Source organism: Nicotiana attenuata, chromosome 1 (genome assembly GCF_001879085.1).
Source record: "Nicotiana attenuata strain UT chromosome 1, NIATTr2, whole genome shotgun sequence".
Lineage (NCBI taxonomy): Eukaryota > Viridiplantae > Streptophyta > Magnoliopsida > Solanales > Solanaceae > Nicotiana > Nicotiana attenuata.
This window is the reverse complement of record NC_031989.1, coordinates 76357819-76381034: the sequence shown is the minus strand read 5'-3', so window position 1 is coordinate 76381034 and position 23216 is coordinate 76357819. Positions and strand designations below refer to the sequence as shown.

Here is a 23216-nt window from a genome sequence, read left to right as displayed (position 1 = left end):
CCTAAGCAAATAAAACTCTCTCGTATAGTTAATCACCTTCCTCTTCCTATTTCTTTGTATATTAAATGTACACATCAATACTCCTATTTTTTTCCATCACAGAAATAACATTCATCATCAATTTTTCTTACTACACTTTACTGCTTCATACAATAAGCTCAATTAAGTGTTTATTACAGTCACATTCACCAATAAGTCGTATTCTCTCATATTCTCAGGCATATGATCTCAAATATTTCTTTTGATTGAACCGTCTCTTTTTTAAAATTGGCGGTGTTGATATAACCTGAAGAGCATCCTCATACAATAGCTTAATTTATGGACATGGTCGGATGTTCAGACTATGGTGAGCCAATGAAGAAGAAAATGGTCGAGGTCCGAGCAGAGACCAAATAAATTATTGGTATAATCAAAATTGGATGCGGAGTTGTCAGGAAATATACAACAAAAAATATTGCAAATGCTCAATGATCATTACTATTGACACTCTGTTAGTGTTCATATATTAAGGTAAAAGTTGTATGACGTAAAGTATTGGTCATATGATTTCAATTAACTCTTAAAAGCTACATGGTGGCACAACAAATATAATGTTGGCAGAAAAATAACTTATTAAACCATAAAATCTTACAATGAAGCATAATTTCAAAGAGTACCTGATTTCACTCAGAAAAAAATTGATTTAATAAAAATTGTTAATTTAAAAATTAAATTAAGGCCGAAAAATCTGAGATGGAGAGGGAGATCCGTGGCTGTTGAAGGGTGAAAATCTAAGACGGAGTAGGCTAATAAGTGGATACGGGGTGAGGTTTTAATTTAAGCCAATAGAAAATTAATACATAATAAATAATAATTTTTTTTAAAATCAAAATAGGGCTATTAGTTTTTAGGGTATAAGTGGGCCGAAAAGTTGACGTTAGGGGCATGAATGGGCCAGTTTTTTAACGGTAAGGGCAATTTTTACAAAATAGGTGGACGGAGGATATTTTTAAACTTAAGCAAATAGGTTAGGGGCAGTTTTGGCCCTTTTCCGTTTTTTCTATTAGGTGTTATACATAAGGTTGTATGGTGGGCCGGGCCCGGGCCTAAATGGGCTAAACGGGCCGGGCTAAACGGGTCTGGGCTTAGCGGTCCCGGGCTCTGGCGGTCCCGGGCTTCACGGTCCCGGGCTTCGTGGGCTCAACGGGGTAGGACCAGCCCGTGACGGGCCTAAGCCCATATGGTCCTGGGCTAAATGGGCCGGGCTCGTAGGCTTAGCGGGCCTAACGGGCTTTTTTTATTTCCGGGCTTTTTTTTTAATTTTTTTTATTTAAGGCAATTTCTTGTAAACCATATGTGTATGTATATATATAAATTGCTCTTATGCATGGCTATATAAATATATGTAGTATATATAATATAGAAATCTAATTATTAAAGTGTTTGACGAAAATGTAAAATAACAAATCAATAGTAAAACTAAATTGGCATGCATAATAAATTAATAACAAAGTACAACATGAAGCATAAATACGTCTAATAATTTTAAAATAACACAAATTGTTGAAAAATCTTAAAGACGAATTTGCGGATAAATACCCTCAACACAATACTTTATATGCCTCCTTAAAATGCCTGTGGTACACCCTGAACGAAAATTTAAGACTCTTCCACAGTTCTTGCACTTTAATATTTGGCCTTCTTCATTTTCTTCAAGCACTTCATAGTATTGCGAAACAAATAAGCGCACTCTTTCCGAACGAGGCATGATTTAACTTGAAAATTGAGATTGAGACTTGAAGTCTTGAAAATTGGAGATTGAGAGATTGAGAGAAATTTAGATTGAGAAATGAGTATTGAGTATTGAAATGAAGAAGAAGGAGGGGGGTACTTATAGTGTTAGAGAAGGTTAGTTTTGTAAATTGAAAAAAAAACGGCTATTTGTGCAATTAATATGACCGTTGGTGGTCATTGGGGGTGGGGCCCTCATTTTGAAAAATCTTGTTTTGTAGTATATATAGTACTACTTCTTCATGTAAATATAATATATATATATAGTATACTAGTATAGTATACTATATATAGTATGTTATGTATATATATTCCCTTATATATTTTCTTGTAGTATATATTGTATGTTATGTATATATATTATAGCTTATAAATAATTGCAAGTTAAAGACAAAAAAATATTGCAAAGAGATATTCAATGGCATGTCTTATAATTTTTATTACCAAAAATGGCATATCTTTCTTAGTCTTCTTCCCCCCAATGGAATGAGCACAACAAGGTACTAATATCACCATTAAAAGGAAAAAAAACTAAAGAAGATATGCCAAAGTACAAGTTACACCATAACCTACATTGTATCTCTAACAAATCTCATAAATCCTTCAAGGTTCGGAGGAGGTTCCGTTGGTGGTGGCGGAAAAGAAGCTTGTTTATCACCGCTTCCGGGCGAAGCAGCATCCTCCGCAAGTTCCGCTATCATTTCTTCATAAGCTTCGTCTATCTCCGGTTGTGATTCTGCAAGTCCAAAGTTTCTTCTTTCCGAGCGGATCCAATCTCTGAATAGTACTGATTTTTCCAAGCTCTCCCTCATAGACGCTCTATGATCACCTATTTGAAGTCTTGCTTGACTGAAAGCGCTCTCTGATGCAACTGTTGAAGCTTGAATAGATAAAATATCCCGAGCCATCCTTGCAAGAACCGGAAAATGTTTTTCCCTTGCCTTCCACCATTCCAAAAGATCAAAGGTGTCGTCTGGATTCTCCTTTTCAAGTCCCTGCGACAAATAAACTTGAAGCTCATTTAGATGTGAAGTCTCATCAAAATTATCACCTTGAGAACCCCTAAACTCCGTCCAAGATTTAAGTGCTTTTAGGCCCGCAGCTCTTTTAGATGATTGTGAACTAGACGAAGTAGGGGTTGGAACATTTGGCCTAGCATGATCTAACGCAAGTTGATAAGCATTATAAATTGTTTGAGCATTTATTTTAATTGAGGCTTTTGCCTCTGCAAGTGTAGAAAATTCCTCAACTGAAAGATCTAAAGCCTTATAAATATTTGAGTACCAAAAGTGAGGACCTCCTAATTTCATTGTAGGATTTAACATTGCAGCAACACCATAAATAGGGGGGATAGGGAAAAAATATTTTTTAAACTTTTCTTTCATTGCATTTATAGCAAGTTTATAAATTTCCCCACCCTCCGAAAATTCAACAAACAAATCACATAGTGCTGCAATATAAACTAAACAATTTGAAATAGTAGGATAATATTGTCCAGAAAATGCATTTGTAGCAAATTGAAAATGTTCTAAAAAATCTATAAGAATTTTTACATTCGTCCAATCTTGATTTGTAAGGATTTCATCATCATCCTCACCACCAACACGAGCATTAAACGTTGCATTAATTGAGTTTCTATATTCATATGCAACTACTAAACTTTCGTACATATAATTCCATCTAGTTGGACAAAGTTTAGGAACCTTTCTTTCTCTAAGGCCAAATTCATCACATTTTTTAAAATACTCTCTAAGTCTACTTCTACGGTTTGAATAAAAAAGTCAATTAAGAGCCATTTTAACCTTTTTCAATTTCTAAATTTAAAATTCTCATACCATCACCGACGATTAAATGGTAAATGTGACAAATACATCTCACATGGAAACAATTACTAAATGCAGGATTTAGTGTTGTTGTAAGTATGCCTATAGCACTAGTGTTACTAGAGGCATTATCCATAGAAATTGCCATTATTTTATCTCTAATGCAAAAATATCTACAAATATCTGCAACAGTGTTAGCAATAAACTTACCTGTGTGACGTGAATTAATTATTCTATACGCAATAATGCGTTTTTGCATTATCCACTCCTCGTCTATCCAATGACTTGTAACAGTTAGATAATCACAGTCATTATTACTTCTACCAATATCAGTAGTAATAGAAATCCGATTAGTTATATGAGTAAATAAATACCGCAAATATTGTTCATATTCATGTTTATATTTATAAATATCGCTCTTAACTGTTGCGCGAGGCCAACCTTTATAAGTAGGATTAAAAACTTTTCTAATATAATGCACAAAATTAGGGTTAGAAGGAAAAGTATATGGTAAGCACATAACGGTAACCATCTTTGCTAATTCTTCACGATCTTTATTAGGATCGTAATATAAAATACCACCGGTCACAGTGTTAATTCCTGGTTGAACTAGATTTGATCCTGTACTAGGGTTAACCGCAGTATCTACACTTGTCCCCTCTTGCTGCGCTTTTATTTGTAAATATTTAACTTTATCTCTAGGGTGTGTTTGTATGTGCCTAGCCAAACTACCCGTACCGCTACGGTCTCCAGTATATTTATGCGCCAGCAATTTCCCACAAGTTTTACACTTAGCCTTATTTTGTTCTCTTACTTGAGTAAAAAAATTCCAAACTATTGATGTTTCTAGGCGTTTAGAAGGTTGTCTATTAAAAGTAGGGGTTTCTACAGGTGGGTCGGGCGGGGCATCAGTTGGGTTATTAACAGGACTAGTAGGTGTATCATCTAAATCCGGTTGGGTTTCATCTACATCCTCATTTTCCTCATCATTTTCTAAGATAGTTTGATTAGGATAAAGAGCATTCATAACTTCTTCATTTAATTGTTCACCTAGTGCAACATTATGGCAAAATTCACTATCGGAAAGTGAAAACAAGGGTTATCACTATCAAGAATAATAGGAGCAGTAGGACGTGTAATAGGTCTGGGTCGGGGAGCCGGGGGAAGGGTAGTAGGTTGGAGACTACTTTCACCAATTTTAGCTTTTCCCTTACCACCAAATATTTTTTTCAAAGAAAATGCCATATTAATTACAATTATGCAAACTAAACACACAAAAATATATTCTTAAAAGTTAAGAGTTGGAACGAGTTTACCGAATTGCCGAACAACTTCTTGAAAATTGACAATCGTTGAAGACTTGAAGACTTGAATACTTCAATTCACCAACTTCACAATTTTTCACGAAATTGCAATAATAAAATAAGCAATTATAGAAGAGAAATTAGATATAGATTGAGAGAGATTGAGATAGATTGATGAATTGGTGAGTAAAAATGAAAGAATGAGGGGGTATTTATAGTTGAGAATTGGAAAAAAGTGTAATTATATAAAGTTTGGTGTTAAAATAAAGTTTGGGGGCCAAATGACTATTTTTTAAAGTTCCAAACGGTTGAAAATTAAAGGCCAACGGCTAGATTTTAAAATCTGACAGTTGGTCTTTTTTAAAAAAAAAAAAAATTTTTTTTTTAAGAAAAGAGCCGTTGGAGCCCGTTAGGACCGTTAGGCCCGGTTGAACCGGCCCAGGACCGCCTGCCGGTCCCGGGCTTAGCGGTCCCGGTCTCGTGGGCCTCACGCAAGAGACCAGCCCGCCACGGGCTTTCTACACCATCAGGGACCGGCCCGCCGGGACCGTTTAGCCCGTTAAGACCGCGGGCCCGGTCCGGTCCCGGTCCCAGACCGGCCCGCCATACAGCCTTAGTTATACATGAGGGACCAAATGAATTCAAAGCACATACATTAGGGATCATTTTCTCTGCTTTTTCATATGACGGTTGGATCAAAATTATAATTAATCGATATTTGAGGGACAAATAATGTAAATTTCCTTACTTTGAATTATCCAATGGAGAAAAGTAAACCATAGACTAATACATTAAAAAACAAACAAAATTAGGAGGTGTCGGCATTCGGCAACCTTAAAATCCCAAATTGTCAAACCCTCCATCACGAAACACTTCCTGTCCGACATAGAAATTGGAATCACTGCTCCAATATCCAGCTGAAACATGGACAAATTGGACAAACTGAAAATGGCATCTTCGTCACTGGGCGAACGATTGAAGACAGGAGGAGCTCAAATGAGCAGAATGGTAAGCGCAAAAATGAAAGAAATCCTACAAGGCCCAACCCCAGAGTCTAAAATGGTAGATGAAGCCACGTTGGACACCATGGAGGAGCCTAATTGGGGCTTAAACCTACGAATTTGCGGGATGATCAACAGCGAAGAGTTCAACGGGACGGAAATAGTCAAAGCGATTAAGAAGAAGCTAGTTATGTCGAAATGCCCAGTGAGCCAGAGGCTGAGTTTGGATTTGCTGGAGACTTGTACTTCTAATTGTGAGAAAGTTTTTTCGGAGGTGGCGTCCGAAAAGGTGTTGGATGATATGGTTAAAATGATTGTGGACCCAAAAACTGAAACCGGGAGTCGGGTTAAGGGTGTGGAGCTTATTACTGCTTGGGGAGAATCCGAGGATCTTAGATACTTGCCTGTGTTTCGTCAAACTTACATGGTACGACCCTAGTTCCAGAAAACATGGGGTGTTTATTTTATATGATTGACATGTTTTTGTTTTGAAGTATACTTCTACTCCTCTGTTACAATTTGTATGATGCAATTTGAATTTGACTTGGCATGTAAGGAAGGAAGATTTTTGAAACTTGTGGTTTTGTACTTGCGGTTATAAGACTTGAAACTTGTGGCTTTAATGAGTCAAACTTCTTGTACCAGTGACTTGGTACTTGTTTCAGCCGATAAAAGACTCTTTTTCAATTTGCACACCGTGTGTTTTTTCGAATTTTACTTCAAAAGATTGTGGATGTCCATATTAATCTCTTCTTTCAAATCTCCATGTAGAAATGTTGTTCTCACGTCCAACTCCTCCACATCAAAATCTAGGCTAGTTGCCATGCTCAAGACTATTCGAATAGAAGTCATTTTGACAACATGTGAGAAAATTGTATCAAATTCAATATCTTTCTTCTGTTCGAAACCTTTTACCACCAATTGAGCTTTGTATCCGACCAGCGTACCGTTTCCATCTTTCTTGAGCTTAAAGACCCACTTGCACTTGAGTGGTCCTTTGCGTTTTAGAAGTTCAACCAGTTCATACGTACCTTTCTTTTTTAGAGAACCCATCTCTTCTTGCATGTCTTCCATCTATTTGATTTGTTCTAGATGAGATAACACCTCCTTGAAATTGTCCCCCTCATCAGTGACGGGGTATACTATGAAGAACGATACTTTGTGGATTATACCTTCTCTCATTTAGATCTTCTCAAAGGTTGTTGTCCTTCTTCTTCTTGTTGTTGTTGCTCTTCTTCTTCCTCTTGTGGACTGGGCTGCTCCCCCTGCTCAGCAACCTGTCTCATCTATGCCTTCCATGTGCCATTCTTCACATGTGGAAGGATTACGTACATGTACAGTAGAAGCGGTAACAAAGTTAGTGATTGTACCATTATCATTTTTGGTCTCTGCTGATTGATCACCACAATGTGGTAAATAGCGCTCGCCCCAGCGCTAATAGCGTGAGGCAACGCGAAGCGAAAGCTTAACGCTATTTTCATTTGGGCGTAGTGTTTTCTGAAAAGCTACAGCGATGCGACGAGGCATGGAGGCAACAAAAGCGTCGCTTTTAAACTAAAAAAAAACAAGTGACTTAAATAAAACATTAGGGTTTTCTTCTCTTCAAAACCATTTCTTCCTCTTTTAGCAGTCAGCACTCAGCACAACCGCAACTCTTCTTCGAGTTTCAGGTACTGATTTCTCTTCTTTCTTCTTTCTTTCTTCTATCTTTCTTTTTCTTTTTCTGGCAGTAAGCCCTTTGTTTTCCGGCGCCTTTTTCCGGCAGCAAGTCCTCTCTTCTTTCTTCTTTCTTTTCTTTTTCTTCTTCCAGCAGTAAATCTTCTTTGTTCTTCTTTTTTCCGGCAACAACTGATTTCCGACATAACTATTCTTTCTTTCTTTTCTTTCACCTATGTTTTCTCTCTTTTCTATTCATCTTTCTTCTTCTGTTTCTCTCCTTTATTCTAATTTTTCAATTTTTGTGTACAAGTAATTGCATATAAACTTCTCTCTTTAATTACAATTACAATTAACTGTTCTTTTTTCTCTTTAATTACAATTAATTTCTCTCTTAAATAGTATATTCAATGAAATATTTGCTAATACGTTTTCATTATTGAGTTTTTGGTTATTTATATATGCGAATTTAATATTTTAATTTTTTTGTATTAATTGGCGCTTCAGTGCAAAAAGGCGAGCACTTCGCTTCTCGCTTCTTGCTTCTCACCTCAGTGGAGCGGGCACTCGTCGCTTTTTGTCGCCTCTCGCTATTCAAAACATTGGATCACCATGAATCCCGACCATTTCTTCTGTGAAGGTCACATCTTTGCTTCTGATGATCTTCTTCCTTTCTTGGTCCCACAATCTGTAGCCGAACTATTCATCTCTATAACCGATGAAGATGCAGGGTGTTAGTTAGTTGTTATGTAAATAAGCATAATCCTACAAGGAGTAGGAGTAATGTAGGTATTGTATTGTTATAAATAGGGTAACTTGTATTATAGTGAAGTACATCAATAATATATTTTTCTCCTGTGCCTTCTCACATGGTATCAGTTCGCCTTTTCTATCCATGATGGTTGTTCGCCATTGGCCTCTCTATCAGCTAGACATTAAGAATGCTTTTATTCAAGGTGACCTTGAGAATGAAGTTTATATGGAGCAACCACATGGTTTTGTTGCTTAGGGGGAGTCTCGTGGCCTTGTATGTCGATTGCGCCAGTCACGTTATGGTCTAAAGCAGTCTCCTCGAGCCTGGTTTGGTAAGTTCAGCACAGTTATCCAGGAGTTTGGCATAACTCGTAGTGAAGCTGATCACTTTGTGTTTTATCGGCATTCTGCCTCTGTATTTATCTGGTGGTCTATGTTGACGATATTGTTATTACCAGCAATGATCATGATGATAGTACTAAATTGAAGCAACATCTCTTTCAACACTTTCAAACTAAGGATATGGGCAGATTAAAGTATTTTCTGGGTGTTGAGGTCGCTTAGTCTAGTTCAGGTATTGTGATCTCACAACGGAAGGATCCGAATTCTAAACTTTCTGCTAGGACAAGGGGAGCCGCTTAGCGATCCTACAAGATATAGGCGCCTGGTTAGTAAATTAAATTATCTCATAGTGACTAGACCTGACATTTCCTTTTCTGTGAGTGTTGTTAGTCAGTTTATGGATTCTCTCTGTGATAGTCATTGCAATACAGTTGTTCGTATTCTTCGGTTTATAAAATCTGCTCCAAGCAAAGGGTTATTGTTTGAGGACAAGGCAATAGGCAGATCGTTGGATACTCAGATGCTTATTGGGCAGGATCACCTTTTGACAGACGTAGATATTGTGTTTTAGTAGGAGGCAATTTGGTGTCTTGAAAGAGCAAGAAACAGAATGTACATTTGAGCTAGTTTGGAATTTTGGATCAAACAATTGCTCCAAGGAGTTGAAATTTTGTGAAATCAGCAAAATGGAACTTGTGCGCGAAAATCAAGCTGCCCTTCATATTGCATCAAATCCGGTGTTCCATGAGAGAGCTAAACATATTGAGATTGATTGTCACTTTGTTAGAGAAAAGATATTCCTAGGAGATATTGCTACAAAGTTTCTGAAATCGAATGATCAGCTCGCAGATATTTTCACCAAGTCTCTCACTAGTCCTCATATTAATTATATATGTAACAAGCTCGGTACATATGATTTGTATGCACGGGCTTGAGGGGGAATGTTAGTTAGTTGTTATGTAAATAAGCATAGTCCTACATGGAGTAGGAGTAATGTAGGTATTGTGTATTGTTATAAATAGGGTAACTTGTATTATAGTTAAGTACATCAATAATATATTTTTCTCCCGTGCCTTCTCACACAGGGACTAGTTTTATCATCTAGTTTCGTTCTCCGATTCTTTGGCATATGCGCAAAAGCTCTACATTCGCACTTTCAGATGGGAGTTGGGCACTTCTTGTTGGTCTAGACTTTATCTGGAATGTCAAACTCCCACGGAATGGATGAAGTTTTGTTAATCAGGTAACATGTTGAGCGAGGTGCTTCACCCCAAAATGACTTAGGTAGTTTTGCCATTTTGAGAATACTTACTTTTTTGACAATGGTGCGAAATCATTTCAGCCAGGGGCGGATCTAGGAGGCGGCCCCTTCGCCAGAAAGTTACACTTTATATACAGGGTTAAATTTTTTTTTTATATATATTAGATGTTGCATCCCCTTAACACAAGCCTAAAGCATAGAGATCAAGGGGGTTCAAACTCTCCTTAAGGGTGCGAATTCGAATACCAGTTCCCACACATCGCAAATATTTTTTCTTTCTATTGCTTCGAACGGTACATTATGCAGAAAGTGAGTCAAATAACCATTGTCTGCCTTCAAGTGTGAACTTCTTTTAACAAATTAAATATCGCCTTATTTAATTATTGAAATAGTTGTTTTTGCAATCATCTTTTGTTAATTTTTTGTTTATTATTTATTATACATGACAACTTTTTTGCCTTTTCTTCCTTGGAATGCCCTTTTTTATTGGCATATTACTTTTTTCTTTTGGAAAAAGGATTACTTCAACACAAAACGCCATATTAGTTTTAATCCAATATAATATTGTTATCATGATTTTCAATAAATAGTTTAATTTTTGTTTAGATTCCAATTTTATTGATGAACCCGTTTGACATTACTTGTAGATACAAACATTTTTGATGAACCCATCCGACGAAATTATTTACTGTTCACTTCTTTCTTGAACCTCCTTGCTCAAAATCTGGATCCGCCACTGCCTTCAGCTACACCATTATGTTGTGGGTTACGAGGAACTGTCTTCTCATGTTTGATTCCATTGTTTGAGCAGTAGTCTTCAAAGTCCTTTGAAGTATACTCACCTCCATTGTCGGCCCGGAGACGTTTCAATTTCTGACATGCCTCCTTTTCCACCATTCAACTATAGCATGAAATTTCTGGAAAACTTGAAATACCTAGTCTTTGGTCCTTAAGAAACAAACCCACAATTTTCGTGAAGTATCATTAATAAATGTGAGAAAATATTTGTTACCTCCTATTGATTCTACATACCTCCTATTGATTCTACATCCATTGGACCACAAACATCAGAATATACTATATCTAGTATATTTAATCTTCTTCCATGAGTTGCTTGAAATGATATCGTATGTTATTTTTCAAATAATCACAATGATTCACAATAGTATCTTTTGCAAAAGAGATCAGTGACTTCTTGGCTAAGATCTCAGTCCCTTCTCACTCATATGACCGAATCTTCGGTGCCATAAATCTGCAGGCGTGTCATCTACAGTTGCTTGTAATCCACCTTCACATATCTCAGTGGTTGTCTTGTTCAACGTATAGGGAGCAACTCCTATAGCAATCACCATTGATCCTTTGGTGAGTCTCTATTTCTTATTGGTGAAGTTATTCTCGTACCTTTCTCGAGCTAGAGCAATCCCTGAAATTAAATTTTTTCACAGATCTGGCATGTGCTGCGCATCTTTTAATACTAATGTGCAGTCGTCATTTGTCTTGATACAGACGTCACCAATCCCAACAATCTTTGGGTGACTAGTATTTCCCATCTTGACATGTCCCAAAATATCATGCTTTCTACCTCCAGAAGAATTTACTGGTGTGGCATGGTATGATGTTGTTGTGTCATCGTGACACAACCCATTCTGAAGTGCATGCATTCCCCGTGAATGAAAAGAACCACTAAATCATCGTTGTTTGTGTTGTCATCATTCTTCGCCTCGACCTTTCTTTGGGCATTCTCTTTTAAATTGACCGAGTTAACCGTGATTGTAGCTATTTCTACCTAAGTTGCGCCGACTCTTCTATTTTGGTGCCGTCCCCATCCCGATACGAGACCGGGACGGGAGCGGGATACGTCCCGGATTCGGTCAACTGACTTCGGACACTTTGACCGGTGTCCATCGACAAATTTGGGAGAAAATTTAAGATTTTGATTTCTCAAAATCATAAATAAAACAGATTTAGGAGAATGAAAGAATAATGTCCATTTTGGAGAATGAAAGATTGAATTCTACAATATTCATGTAAGTTTTTTCACAGAATATCTCTCAAAATTTACAATATTTTTATAGCTCTATTTTTTATTAGCCGAATTCTCGCACCCGTATCCCTATCCAGATCCGCACCCCTGAATCTTAAAATTTAGATTTAGCCGAATGCCCGAATCCGATACTCGGATCCGTCCCCGTATTGGATACCGCACCCGTATCCGAGCAACTTAGATTTCTACCTTTTGATCGGTTCCTAGACTTTCCATGAACTTTTGATTTATCACGGCTACTTGATGCTCTATAAAGACTTCTTCCGTGGTTGATTAATGTGTGCTTTTACTTCAATTCGTCACTCTTAAAGGTTAAATTTCTTGGACATGTTTTATCTTTCTTTGTGTATCTGGTGTATGTGCGCTATCAGTTTCGTGCCAGTGGAAAGGGCAAGTACTATAAGTAGATTTTGTATTCTCTCTCTCATTTATCATATTTGCTTAGTACATTTGAAATGTCTTGTAGCAGCACTTGTCAACATTCAATCAATTAACAGAGTGTTAGTCTCAACAAAGTTAGAGTTGGCTAGATGAATTCTTTGTAATCATTCCGCTCTATTTGAGTCCAAATCATTTCAATGCTGTTTTGCTATAATTAATCCTTTTTAATGCAAATTAGGAATATCTTTATAACTAGAGGTACAGGCATGTGTTAAACATTTGTTTTTTTCGATGAAGATGTGTTAAACATTTGTTTATTTGCTTATATTGGCCTTATGTAGGGGGGGTCATTTGGGCGGTTACTCTTTCAAAATCTCATCCTGAGACCTAACTACGCCATTCTCTTCGTCAAGAAAGACTTGACCTCAAGCTTAGGTCTTTTTATTAAAATAAAGGGTACTAAGACAATTGACACCAGATGCAAAAAAGATAGTGGTTTGAATTTTATATCTAGGCCTGTGCAAATATTAAAGGACTAGAAAATGGGCATCTTTTTTTTTTTTTTTAAAAAAAAAAAGGTTAGAATGGTAACAGTTATATTAAGAACCCAGCACAAAGGTTGTACTGGTAATCTTTTTTTTCTCCAGACATCATGGGGTGTTTGTTTTATATGCTTGACATGTTTTTGCTTTTAAGTAAACTTCTACTCACTCTGTCCAATTTATTTGATGCAATTTGAATTTGACTTGGCACGGAGTTTATGAAGAAAGGAAGATTTTTGAAACTTGTGATTTTGTACGGATTCCTTAAAGTAATCAAAAACCTATCCTTGTTCTTCTTACAAGGATTCTATAATGTCTAAAATGGATTCTTCATCATTTACATAGCTTTCTCTACACCAAAATTGAAACAACAGCGTACAATTCATCTTCTTATAGGGCTGCTTCTGTTTTCAAAACACCTGGTATTCCTTTCCTTCCTAGCTATCCACCATATGCAAGCTGGGATCATGTTCCACCAGTTTTTCTGCCTTACGCTGCCAACCTGATTATGCCACCATCTTAATATATCTACTGTAGTTTTTGGCGTAGTCCATCTAAGTCCAACCATACTGACAAAGAGTTGCCACAGCATGGGAAGTTGCACAACAAAGCAAAAATAAATCGCTATTGCTCTCTGTTTCTGCAGAACGTAAGTAACATCTGGAGCTCAACTGAATTCCTCTTTTCTTTAGGTTCTCTTGGGTTAAACCGGCCTGCCTAGACGCTAACCATGTAAAGCATACTACATTAAAAGGAGCCTTGATTTTCCAAGGCCAATTGTTATCCCCTAGTTGTTTCCTGACAATAAGGTATAAGCTGATTTTACTGTGAATATCTTTTTGCTGGTCCCCTTCCAGATCAAAATATCTTCAGTATTTGTTGTGCCTAGAAAATGCGCATCTTGAGGCAATATTGAGCATAAAGCTCGGCTTTTGCTTGTGCAACTAAAGCGTTCTGTTATTGTTTCATTTGTTTTTCCTTGATTAGATTTTTTTGAGGTGAGAAAGGGGAGACGTGGGACAGGAGGTGTTGTTTAGCGATAGAAATGGCAAGTCGTTAGAAATGTTTGTCACGTTTTTTAAAAAGATAGGAAAATCTGGAGTTCTCTCTCTCTCTCTCTCTCTCTCTCTCTCTCTCTCTCTCTCTCTCTCTCTCTCTCTCTCGTCCATTAGTCTTTATTATTTTGGATGGGTGGGAGTTAAATGGGGAGCGCCAAGCCCTGTCCTTCTCTGCATAATTCATCACCAAAAGGCAGCTGCTGCATCACATGATCAGCAATATCTTGTGGCAATAAATCTCTCACAGCAGGTTCATTCCAGGGTCACCCTGTATCAGTTTAGCCACCTTATCATTTGCACCATGAATAAATTCTTCTTCTGTCACTTCTTCATCTTACTCTGCTACTGATGAATCCGCCTCTTCAACTACAAGGCCACGGCAGGACACCTATGTTTCAATGTCTCACAACCTTTGGTGAGAAGTCTGGTTTCCTCTATTAGATGCAGATGTCAGGGACAAGACAACTTGTTTGACAACAGTGGAAAAGATATGGCTGTAACAACATATCTACAGGGGCTAAGGAGCATGAATGTTGTAATTTTTGGTTCTGCTCATTGGAGATGTTATCAAAGTGCTCGTATATGCTGCCCTTTTCATGGACGTGTCTGCATTGAGACATACCCTTTTCCGTTTTAGTGTTCACGTGATGAAAACATCTGTATGCGGTGGAATGGATGGGACCTTTAGAGGAAGGGGTTGGGCTGCACGTGGTAGACCATTTAGGTGTGTCTTATGTCAATGTATACTAACTTCTAACATCAGACTGAATGGACTTTGATGCTTGATGGTAGACTAGCGAGTATCTTTGAATTGATCGTGCTTTCATTTACATTTTGCATATTGCATGCATTGTTTATCCAAAGGGCAAAGGCGCTTAACTTTCTTTCATTTTGATAGAACTTGAAGAGGCAATATCCCCTGGAGTCGCACATGAATGAGCAGCTACTCTCACCACCTGAAAGCTACCCTATTCCTCATACAGGGTTGCGGAATCATGAGCATACAGCTTACATTGGCGAATCCACTGAAGAGAAGAAGGAATTTCTTGTAGTAACACGGAACAGTCTTGAGATCCTTTCCAGCATATTGACTTCTGAAGTTGAACCAAAGCCCATCAAGGTTACTCTCTTACCTCCTCCATGTTGGTGGTAATAATTCACTAACTTGTTGAATTTTTATTCAGTGTGATCCTCTGCCCTTCGTTTCTTCCACTTCTTCTATTCCAGTCATTCTTTAATTTCTGTTATCTCATAAGTCTTGCTTTGATTGCTACTCTTACAATTTTCAATCATCTCTGATCTAATTACTATACAGTAGGAGGTAGGTCTCTTAGCTCATCGACCTGTCATATGCCTGTTGAACCATGTTGAAAATCGAAGAAACTTTGTTATATTAATTTAACATGAGGGCTATATCTTAACCTTCTGTTCTACCATGTTCTTGAATATGCTGCCCGATATTGTGAAAAATTGAAGTTACAACTCCAAAGCAAGTTAGCTTCCTATGAACAAAGAGTTCGTTCAATGCTGGGTTCAATAAGGAACCAATGAGGTTTTTTTTGTTTCTTGATAAAGTCAACAAATTTTCATTAATAAACACCAAGTCAGTATAAAAGAATATGTAGTAGATGTGTATATGATTCTCCTTGAATTCTCTGCAATGGATTTCGGAAAGAACTGAAGCTACAACTCTAAAGCAAGTTAACTTCCAAGTAGCAACAGCTTTGTTCAATGCTGGTACCAAAAGGAACCAATGTCGTCTTTTTGCTCTTTTTGGGTGATAAGTTATTTCATTTTTAAACACCAAGCCAGTGTAGAGAAGTTGTACAAGATGTGTATAAGGTCTACTTGATTATAAGGAACCAACATTTTAGACTTGGGCACCAACCTTTTTAAAAAAAATTACCCTCTTCTTAGTGGACTACCCCCAGAACAAGCATTTATCCTAATATCTTTCACCTCTATTTCTTACCATTTATTCACTTTCAGCACTTAAGATTTTGTTTTTATTTTAGGTTGATATCCTTTCTTAAAATTGTTTTGATCAATATCTTAGACCTCTCCTCCTCTAGTTTAACAAAAAAAAATGGACCTCCCCTCTAGTTTAAATAATAACATAAAAATCTGCTAATAATGTCAGAGTTGACTGGTGATAATTTTACGTCTTTTGATTAGAATTCATACCAATATTAAAACATCATTTACTTGGAATTTCTTTTATTGTAGTACTGCCTTAGTTCTATAGTGAGTACACGGAAGTATGTAATCCGAGATAGCTTTTGTTGTAGTCATTCAGCTTTTAGGATTGTTGTTTGCCATCAGCTATGCATAGGGTGCCCAAGGTCCACTGAGGGACGATCTTTTCCTTTGGTACAGCCCGGCCAGCAGGGGGGGGGGGGGGGTTTTGCGAAAAACAAAAGATAACGAGCAACAAAAACTAGAACAGAGCTTCTGACTGCAGCTTCCAAGAAAACCCAGCTCTGAAACTCCCCGCTAAAAAGTTGCCCAAAGATATTCTGGTGCTACATTCTCAATAAATATGAATAGATCAGCCAGATTCATGATATAACCTTACTACATTTCTATGGAATAAATTTTCTTCTACTTCTTGTCCAACAGCTTGCTTCACCCATCTCCAAATTCTTGAGAAGCTTTTCTCCCATAATTTTCTTCCTTAGCCCCTATTAGAATTTCCTACATTGATTGAATTTTGAGTTTCCTTGCATGATTTTGGGCAAAGCATTGCATTACTAGCTAACTTTGGGGGTTGAGCTAGACTGAATTATCCATCTACTTAAGATTGTATTAGACTTGCCGCTCCCATGTTGTATTGTCACACTCCAGATGTCCAGCCCTGGGCATGCGGGGGGAGGGAGGGTTAGAATGTCCCACGTTGATTAATGAAATGAGTTGTTGTCTCCTTATATGGTTTTGGGCAATCCTCACATCACAAGTTAGCCTTTGGCATTGAGTCAAGCCGAAGGTCCATCTTTATTTTTAACAACCCCCACAACTTGAATCAACATTCTTTTACTTCCACCAAAAAGCATAGGAGTAGAAATTAGAAAATCGAATACCTCATTTTCATTCAATCATGAAGAATAATATTAAATGGACAAAAGAAGGAAAGAAAAGGAAAACCCTAAAGGGGTTTCAGGATGAGATGAACAAGGCAGCAGTAGGGCCATGATAGGTGTCGAGGACTCGAGGTGGATATGTGTCAAAGGTTTGGTTTAAGGTCTCAAGGATGGTGGTGACAAATATGAGTTGACAAGAGAAGTGGAGTTTATGTGTGTGTGTGAGGGGATCAAAGCTCACTAGAGAAAAGGAAGAGTGTCTTTTGGAGGGTATCAACGGGATGAAAGTTAAGCATATTGATGACATCAACCATCTGGGTGGAGCATTTCACAGACAAAATATGAAGATTTTTAACATTAGAGAGCCTATGATATTATTTAAACTAAAATGAAGGTCTATTTAGTTTCCTTGAACTAGAAGGGAGGTCCAAAATCCGAATAATTGACATATTATTTTATGTCGGGGTGGGGGGTTGGGGGGATGTAGGCTAAGGACGCAGGCTAAAAGGTATTTACATATTTTTTTGATTTCAAGGTGGGCAAGTAAATTATACTTTATCAAACCATTTTATAAAAGGTTCCAAAATAATGGAATAAACCAAAAACTACTGACATCTAACATCTGCATGCACGTGTTTTTCTTTAGTAATTCTCCACTCCATGCCATCCTCCTTCTCGTAGACAGTGTTTTTCATTATGGCAGGGTTTTGTCAGAACTTTGTTTGAATAATACTTCCTGTTGACCATCATAGTCCAAGGAGTTCCTCTCTACCTTTCAGAATTCCACCACTCTTTCTTTAGTTTAAGATAGCATTACCAAAACCTCCCCTTTTTAAAGTCATATTGGCTTATAAATTTCACGACTATCACTAATTATTTTGGATTAGAGAATTGTCATAATTATGAATCTCCATATTTCCTAGTGTCTTAAAAGAACTGTCCTTGATCAAAATTATTTTATAGTGGCATAATAGTCATTAATATTATACTAATGGGGGTGAAAGCGTAACTTTTCCTTGTAAACTCATTAATTTAAATTACTACATGATATGGAGAGGAAGTATATTTTATGCTGCATTAACAGTAAGATTTATTAGATAACCTATAGTAATTAGAGATAAATCAAGTATATTTACTATGGTTACTTTTAAATAGAACTTTTACTGTATGATGTTCCATGGCTAAAGTTGAAAATGAACACTTTAAACTAACACAATTAGTTTAAGACCTGCAACACTTAGTTGGGAATGTAAGTGAAACTTTGAAGCTAGCTGGAGGAATCGAGCATGATTTTGTGCATTTGAAGAATAGCCTTTTATCTTTAATGTCTTTTTGGTGTGCCCATGAGGTTCCTATTTGTATAGAGGATTGGGTGTCTTTAAGAGAACCATTTATTTTTGTAGGTTTCTCTACTTTCCGTATACTACGGGAGCATTTTTTCCCAATATTGTCAAAGAATTTTTCTTTTACGGGATAAAAAGCTAGCTGGAGTTCTTTGACTTATGATAAACTGGAACTGAGGTCAGTGTAATTACCCCTAAAACTTGAATATGATCATATTTAAAAGTGAAGTAGCGGTACCCAGTGGATTAGTCTTCTTTTTTGGTTTCCCACCAAGTGAAATAGTCGAGGCGTGCGCAAGCTGTGCCAAAAAAAGAAGAAGAAAGTGAAAAAGTAAGAGCAAATATCTGGTGATAAAATTAAATGACCTACGACGGGGCTTAGGTCGTTTGGTACGAAGACAAGTTATACAGGGAAAACAAGGATTAGTTTGTGTGGGTATTAGTAATACATGGATTAGTAATACAAGGAATATTCCTTGTTGGATGTTTGGTTCGTTGCATTAAAATTAGATATACGAGATATCATTTAAAATATTTATTTATTTTTTAAACTTAGAAGTAATGAGTTTGCAATTATACCTTTGGGTACTTGGCCTTTATTGGCTTCTAGGAAAAAGACACGGAGAATTTTGTCCCTTTGGTGCTTTATCCATGTATAAGTTATATATGGATTAGTTATTCTATGTTGGTGGTGGTATAAAATAATGCACCAATTGGTGTATTAAGTTATACAAGGATTAGTTATATATAATTCAAAATCAAAACCAAACATTGTTATGCCAAACTATATACCATTATTATTTTCTTTATACATCATACTAAACTAATGTTTAAGTCTAAGCAACATCATTGCTGAGTTGATCAAGCCATGTTGGTAAATTTTTACAAAAAACATTCTGTTGTTAGAACTTCCTTTTGCGTGTTATTTGACATATTTTGTGTTCCATGAAAGAAATTGAAACCCCTCCCCCCCCTCCCTCTCTCTCTCTCTCTCTGGGGGGTGGGTGGGTGGGTGTTCTGATAGGCGGGCGGTGAGGCCTTCTGGGACATGAATAAGCTGATAAGTTTGTGTTACTGAAGGATGATCTGGCGGTGAGCATGTTGGAGAACTGCAAGCAGTCTTTGGCTATTATACAAAGAATTGTGGAATCAACCTCAGGTGATGAGGGGTTGATGTTTGAAGCTTTAAATCTTCATGATGAGCTTCAACAAGTCATTTCCAAGTACGAGGAAATGGAAGCAGCTCTGGAGTCGGGAGAAAAACTACCTAAAACACCTGAAGATGGAAGTGGCCTGCCCAATACAGCTCCAAAGGCTGGAGAAAAACTGCCTAAAACACCTGAAAAAGGAAGTGGCCTGCCCAATGTTGCTGATATCAGTGAAGCCAATTTAGAGAAGCCGTCTTTAAATGCATGTGAAAGCCATGCTATAGCCCCTACAAATGAAGAAAACAATCAGTCACACCCCGAGGTTGTAAAACCGGATATTTCAGGGGAATAGAGGCTGATTAGATGAGGCAAACCAGGTGTGGTAGTGTTTCTTGTTTACCCTTCTAGTTTATCAGTTATGTAGTTTTTTTTTTCCGTAACGAGTGCATCTGTTTTTGTGCATATGTATTACTGGGCATAACTATCAAACTTCAGCTTGTAATAACTACATGTGATTTCAAGTTATAATTCCGGAAGTGGCATTCCGTCCATCAGCTGACTATTCTCTTGTGAATTTGAAACCTGTCACCTTTGCCTTGTGTAGGAATTTGCTAAATGCAAAAAAAAAAAAAAAAAAAAAAGTGGAAGTAACAGAAATACTTTCTCCTAGCTTGTAGCTGCCCTCTCTCAATGGGAGCTGATATGTGCATCTCAAGTTTGTTGCTAGGTGTTTCAGAAACAATTTCTACTCATACAACAACAACAAATCCAGCAAAGTCCTACGAGTGGGTCTGGGGAGGTTAATGTGTACGCAAATCTTACTACTACCGTTAGGAGGTAGAGAGAATTTCAACTCATACTATAAGGCAATTTATCATACTTGTTATTTTCTACCAATACACATGAAGCCCCTTCTAGTATGCACAGCTCTTATAGTGACTGTTTTGATTTTCTGTGAATCAAGCAATACAAATGGTTGCGTCAAGTTTTCTCCTGCAGGACTGAAAAGGAGAATGACTTCTATTCCACAAAAATAAAAGTATCAATTTTCTTCCCTTTCTTTTAACGGAATATCCAGACAAGTTCAGGGGCCGTCTATGTATTTGGTATTTCTAGACATATCTGTCATCCGTACTTGTATGGATCATTTGTTTACTTAATTTTTTTTGTTTTTTCAATTATTAAAATTTGACTGTTGTTAGATTAATGAAATGGAATAATTGTCACGTACTATTGAGAAAATTTCTCACACAGGAACATTCGAAAGAAAGATCATAAGTTTGTCAATTCGTAAAATTCTGCTGAACTTTATGTCAAAAAATAGTCTATTGATAACTCTAAAATAGATTCAGTGTACTAACAACGGTTGTGGTAGAGTAGTAGCTACTTCTTTATTCTTAATAAGATAATTTCGTGTTCGAACTTTAGGTATGGAGTCGCTTTTTTTTTTTTTTGGTAATTAAAGCTTTCATTTACCAGGGAAATATTTACAAGTAAAACAAAACCCTTACATATTTTCCTACTTTCCTATGCTTCACCCCTCACCACCTTTCTATTATTTACACATTTCCTATCTGTTACATTGGATAACAATCTAGGCTACGTAGGATTTTCTCTATATACCTATTACTTCGACAATGAATCTCCTGTATAATCAGCTTGCATATTATCTCCCATCCTCTTGCCTTAGCTTGGAAAATTCGAATATTTCTTTCTTGCCACACATAGTAGACAGCTGCTGCTAATGCCATTTTATATAATTCTGCTGCTGCATTTTTCCTCTTAGTCAGCCCATTTTAGTTCCTCATCCCATCCCTGCACTGGTCTTTTGATCCCTTGCCATACTAGCAGTTTGCTCCACAATGCATTTGCATATGGACATTCGAAAAACATATGCTGAATGGTTTCACTAGCTTGTTTGCATAGGACACAATCTTGCTCAACTTGTATTCCCCATCTCTGTAGTCTGTCTCTTATGTATAGTTTGCCATGAGCTGTCATAGTTAATACAAAGGTCCACCTGGGGCATCCTGTGTTATGACAAACAACTCTTCTCCAGTTTACTTTGTCAAATCTTCCTCTCATTTTGTGATACATGAGTTTAATCGAACAGTTGTTCATCTTTATGATATCATCATAGCTGAATCCTGCATCCATAAATGTCTTCTTTGCTTTCATGATCTTGCTCACCATCCATGATGTTTGCTTCAGTTGGATTTCCTATATGTTCCTATCCTTGATGTAGTAGCTATGCATCCATTATATCCACAACTTCTTCTTTTCTTTGCAAAGGTTCCAGTACTGTTTACATATGGCAGCTTTATTCTAGATAGTTATGTTCATGATATTAAATCCCCCAGCTGATTTGGGAAGACAAACTTTCTCCGAGCCTTTTTTGACACATTACCTTCTCCTTTTCATAAAAAGCTTCTGCAGATTGCTTCAATTAGCTTAATGATCTTTTTAGGGAGCACAAAGATTTGTGCCCAGTAAGTTTGGATAGAGAACAGAACACTCTTTATCAGTTGAATCCTCCCAGCATAAGATAGGAACTTAGCAGTCCATGAGGTTATTCTGCCCACTATTTTTTCAATCAGAGGTTGGCATTGTGCTATTGATATTCTTTTAGAGCTTAGAGGAGCACCCAGGTATCTGACTGGCTGGTCACCTCGCTGAATTCCTAGAAACTCTAGGATTTCCTCTTGTGCATCTTGTGTGACTCCTCCAAAAAATATTGAACTTTTGTTTTTGTTGATCATCAGTCCAGAAGCTTTTGAAAACTCCATGAAACAATGGAATAGTAACTTGACTGATCCTATGTCACCCCTGCAAAACAATAAGAGGTCATCAGCAAATCCAAGTTGCAAGATTTGCATCTTTGCACACTTGGGATGATAGTTGAAGTCTGGGATCTGGTTCAATGTCTTTAAACTTCTTGTCAGGTATTCCATAGCCAGTACGAACAGGAATGGAGAAATTGGATCCCCTTGTCTCAACCCCTTCTTAGCTTCAAATGGCTTTGTCAATGCACCATTAATCAGAACTGTATAGGTGACAGTTTCCATAAAAGTCATGATCCACCTCACAAATTGCTCTAGGAAGGCCAAAGCATTCAGTACCTGTTCCATGAAAGCCCATTCAACTGAGTCATAGACTTTTGCATATCCAGTTTCATCATACACCTAGGTGATACCTTTCATTCCATATCCTTTTACAAGCTCATGGCTAAGGATAATGTTGTCTGTGATTACTCTGCCAGGAACAAATGCAGACTGTGTACTATCAATCAGTGTATCCATGACTCCTTGCAGCCTCTTAGTTAAAACCTTGGAAATTACTTTGTATAGCACAGTACAGCAGGAGATAGGTATGTACTCTTTGATGCTAGCAGGATTCCTAACTTTAGGAACTAAGGTAATAGCTGTACAGTTGACAGGTCTATACATTTGAGTTGTTTCAAAGAGTTCCAATATAGCCTGTGTCACATCCTCTCCTATAATTTGCCAGGATTTCTTGAAAAACACTACATTAAAACCATCATATCCTGGGGCTTTTAAATTACTTATTTCCTCCAATGCTTCCCATACTTCTTCCTTAGTCACTGGCTTCTGTTAAGGAGTGGTCCTAATATGGGTATCGGACACCGGATGAAAAATTTAAAAAAAATCAATGTATTTGTTATAAATAGAATTATTTTTAAGGTGAATATATAT

At 37.2% G+C, this 23216-nt stretch overlaps 1 protein-coding gene across 1 annotated transcript; it reads left to right on the top strand.

Moving 5' to 3' along the window:
* LOC109229079 (TOM1-like protein 2) lies at window positions 5690-20065 on the top strand. The gene is made up of 3 exons (XM_019394397.1): window positions 5690-6325; window positions 14834-15055; window positions 19436-20065. Exons 1-3 carry the CDS (start codon window positions 5822-5824, stop codon window positions 19853-19855), a joined length of 1146 nt encoding a protein of 381 aa, XP_019249942.1. The 5' UTR covers window positions 5690-5821; the 3' UTR covers window positions 19856-20065.

Coding starts and splice junctions, on each gene's coding strand:
- LOC109229079 (XM_019394397.1), top strand. CDS start 5,822: ATGGACAAATTGGACAAACTGAAAATGGCATCTTCGTCACTGGGCGAA. Junction 6,326..14,833: donor TGTTTCGTCAAACTTACATG/GTACGACCCTAG, acceptor TCATTTTGATAG/AACTTGAAGAGGCAATATCC. Junction 15,056..19,435: donor TTGAACCAAAGCCCATCAAG/GTTACTCTCTTA, acceptor GTGTTACTGAAG/GATGATCTGGCGGTGAGCAT.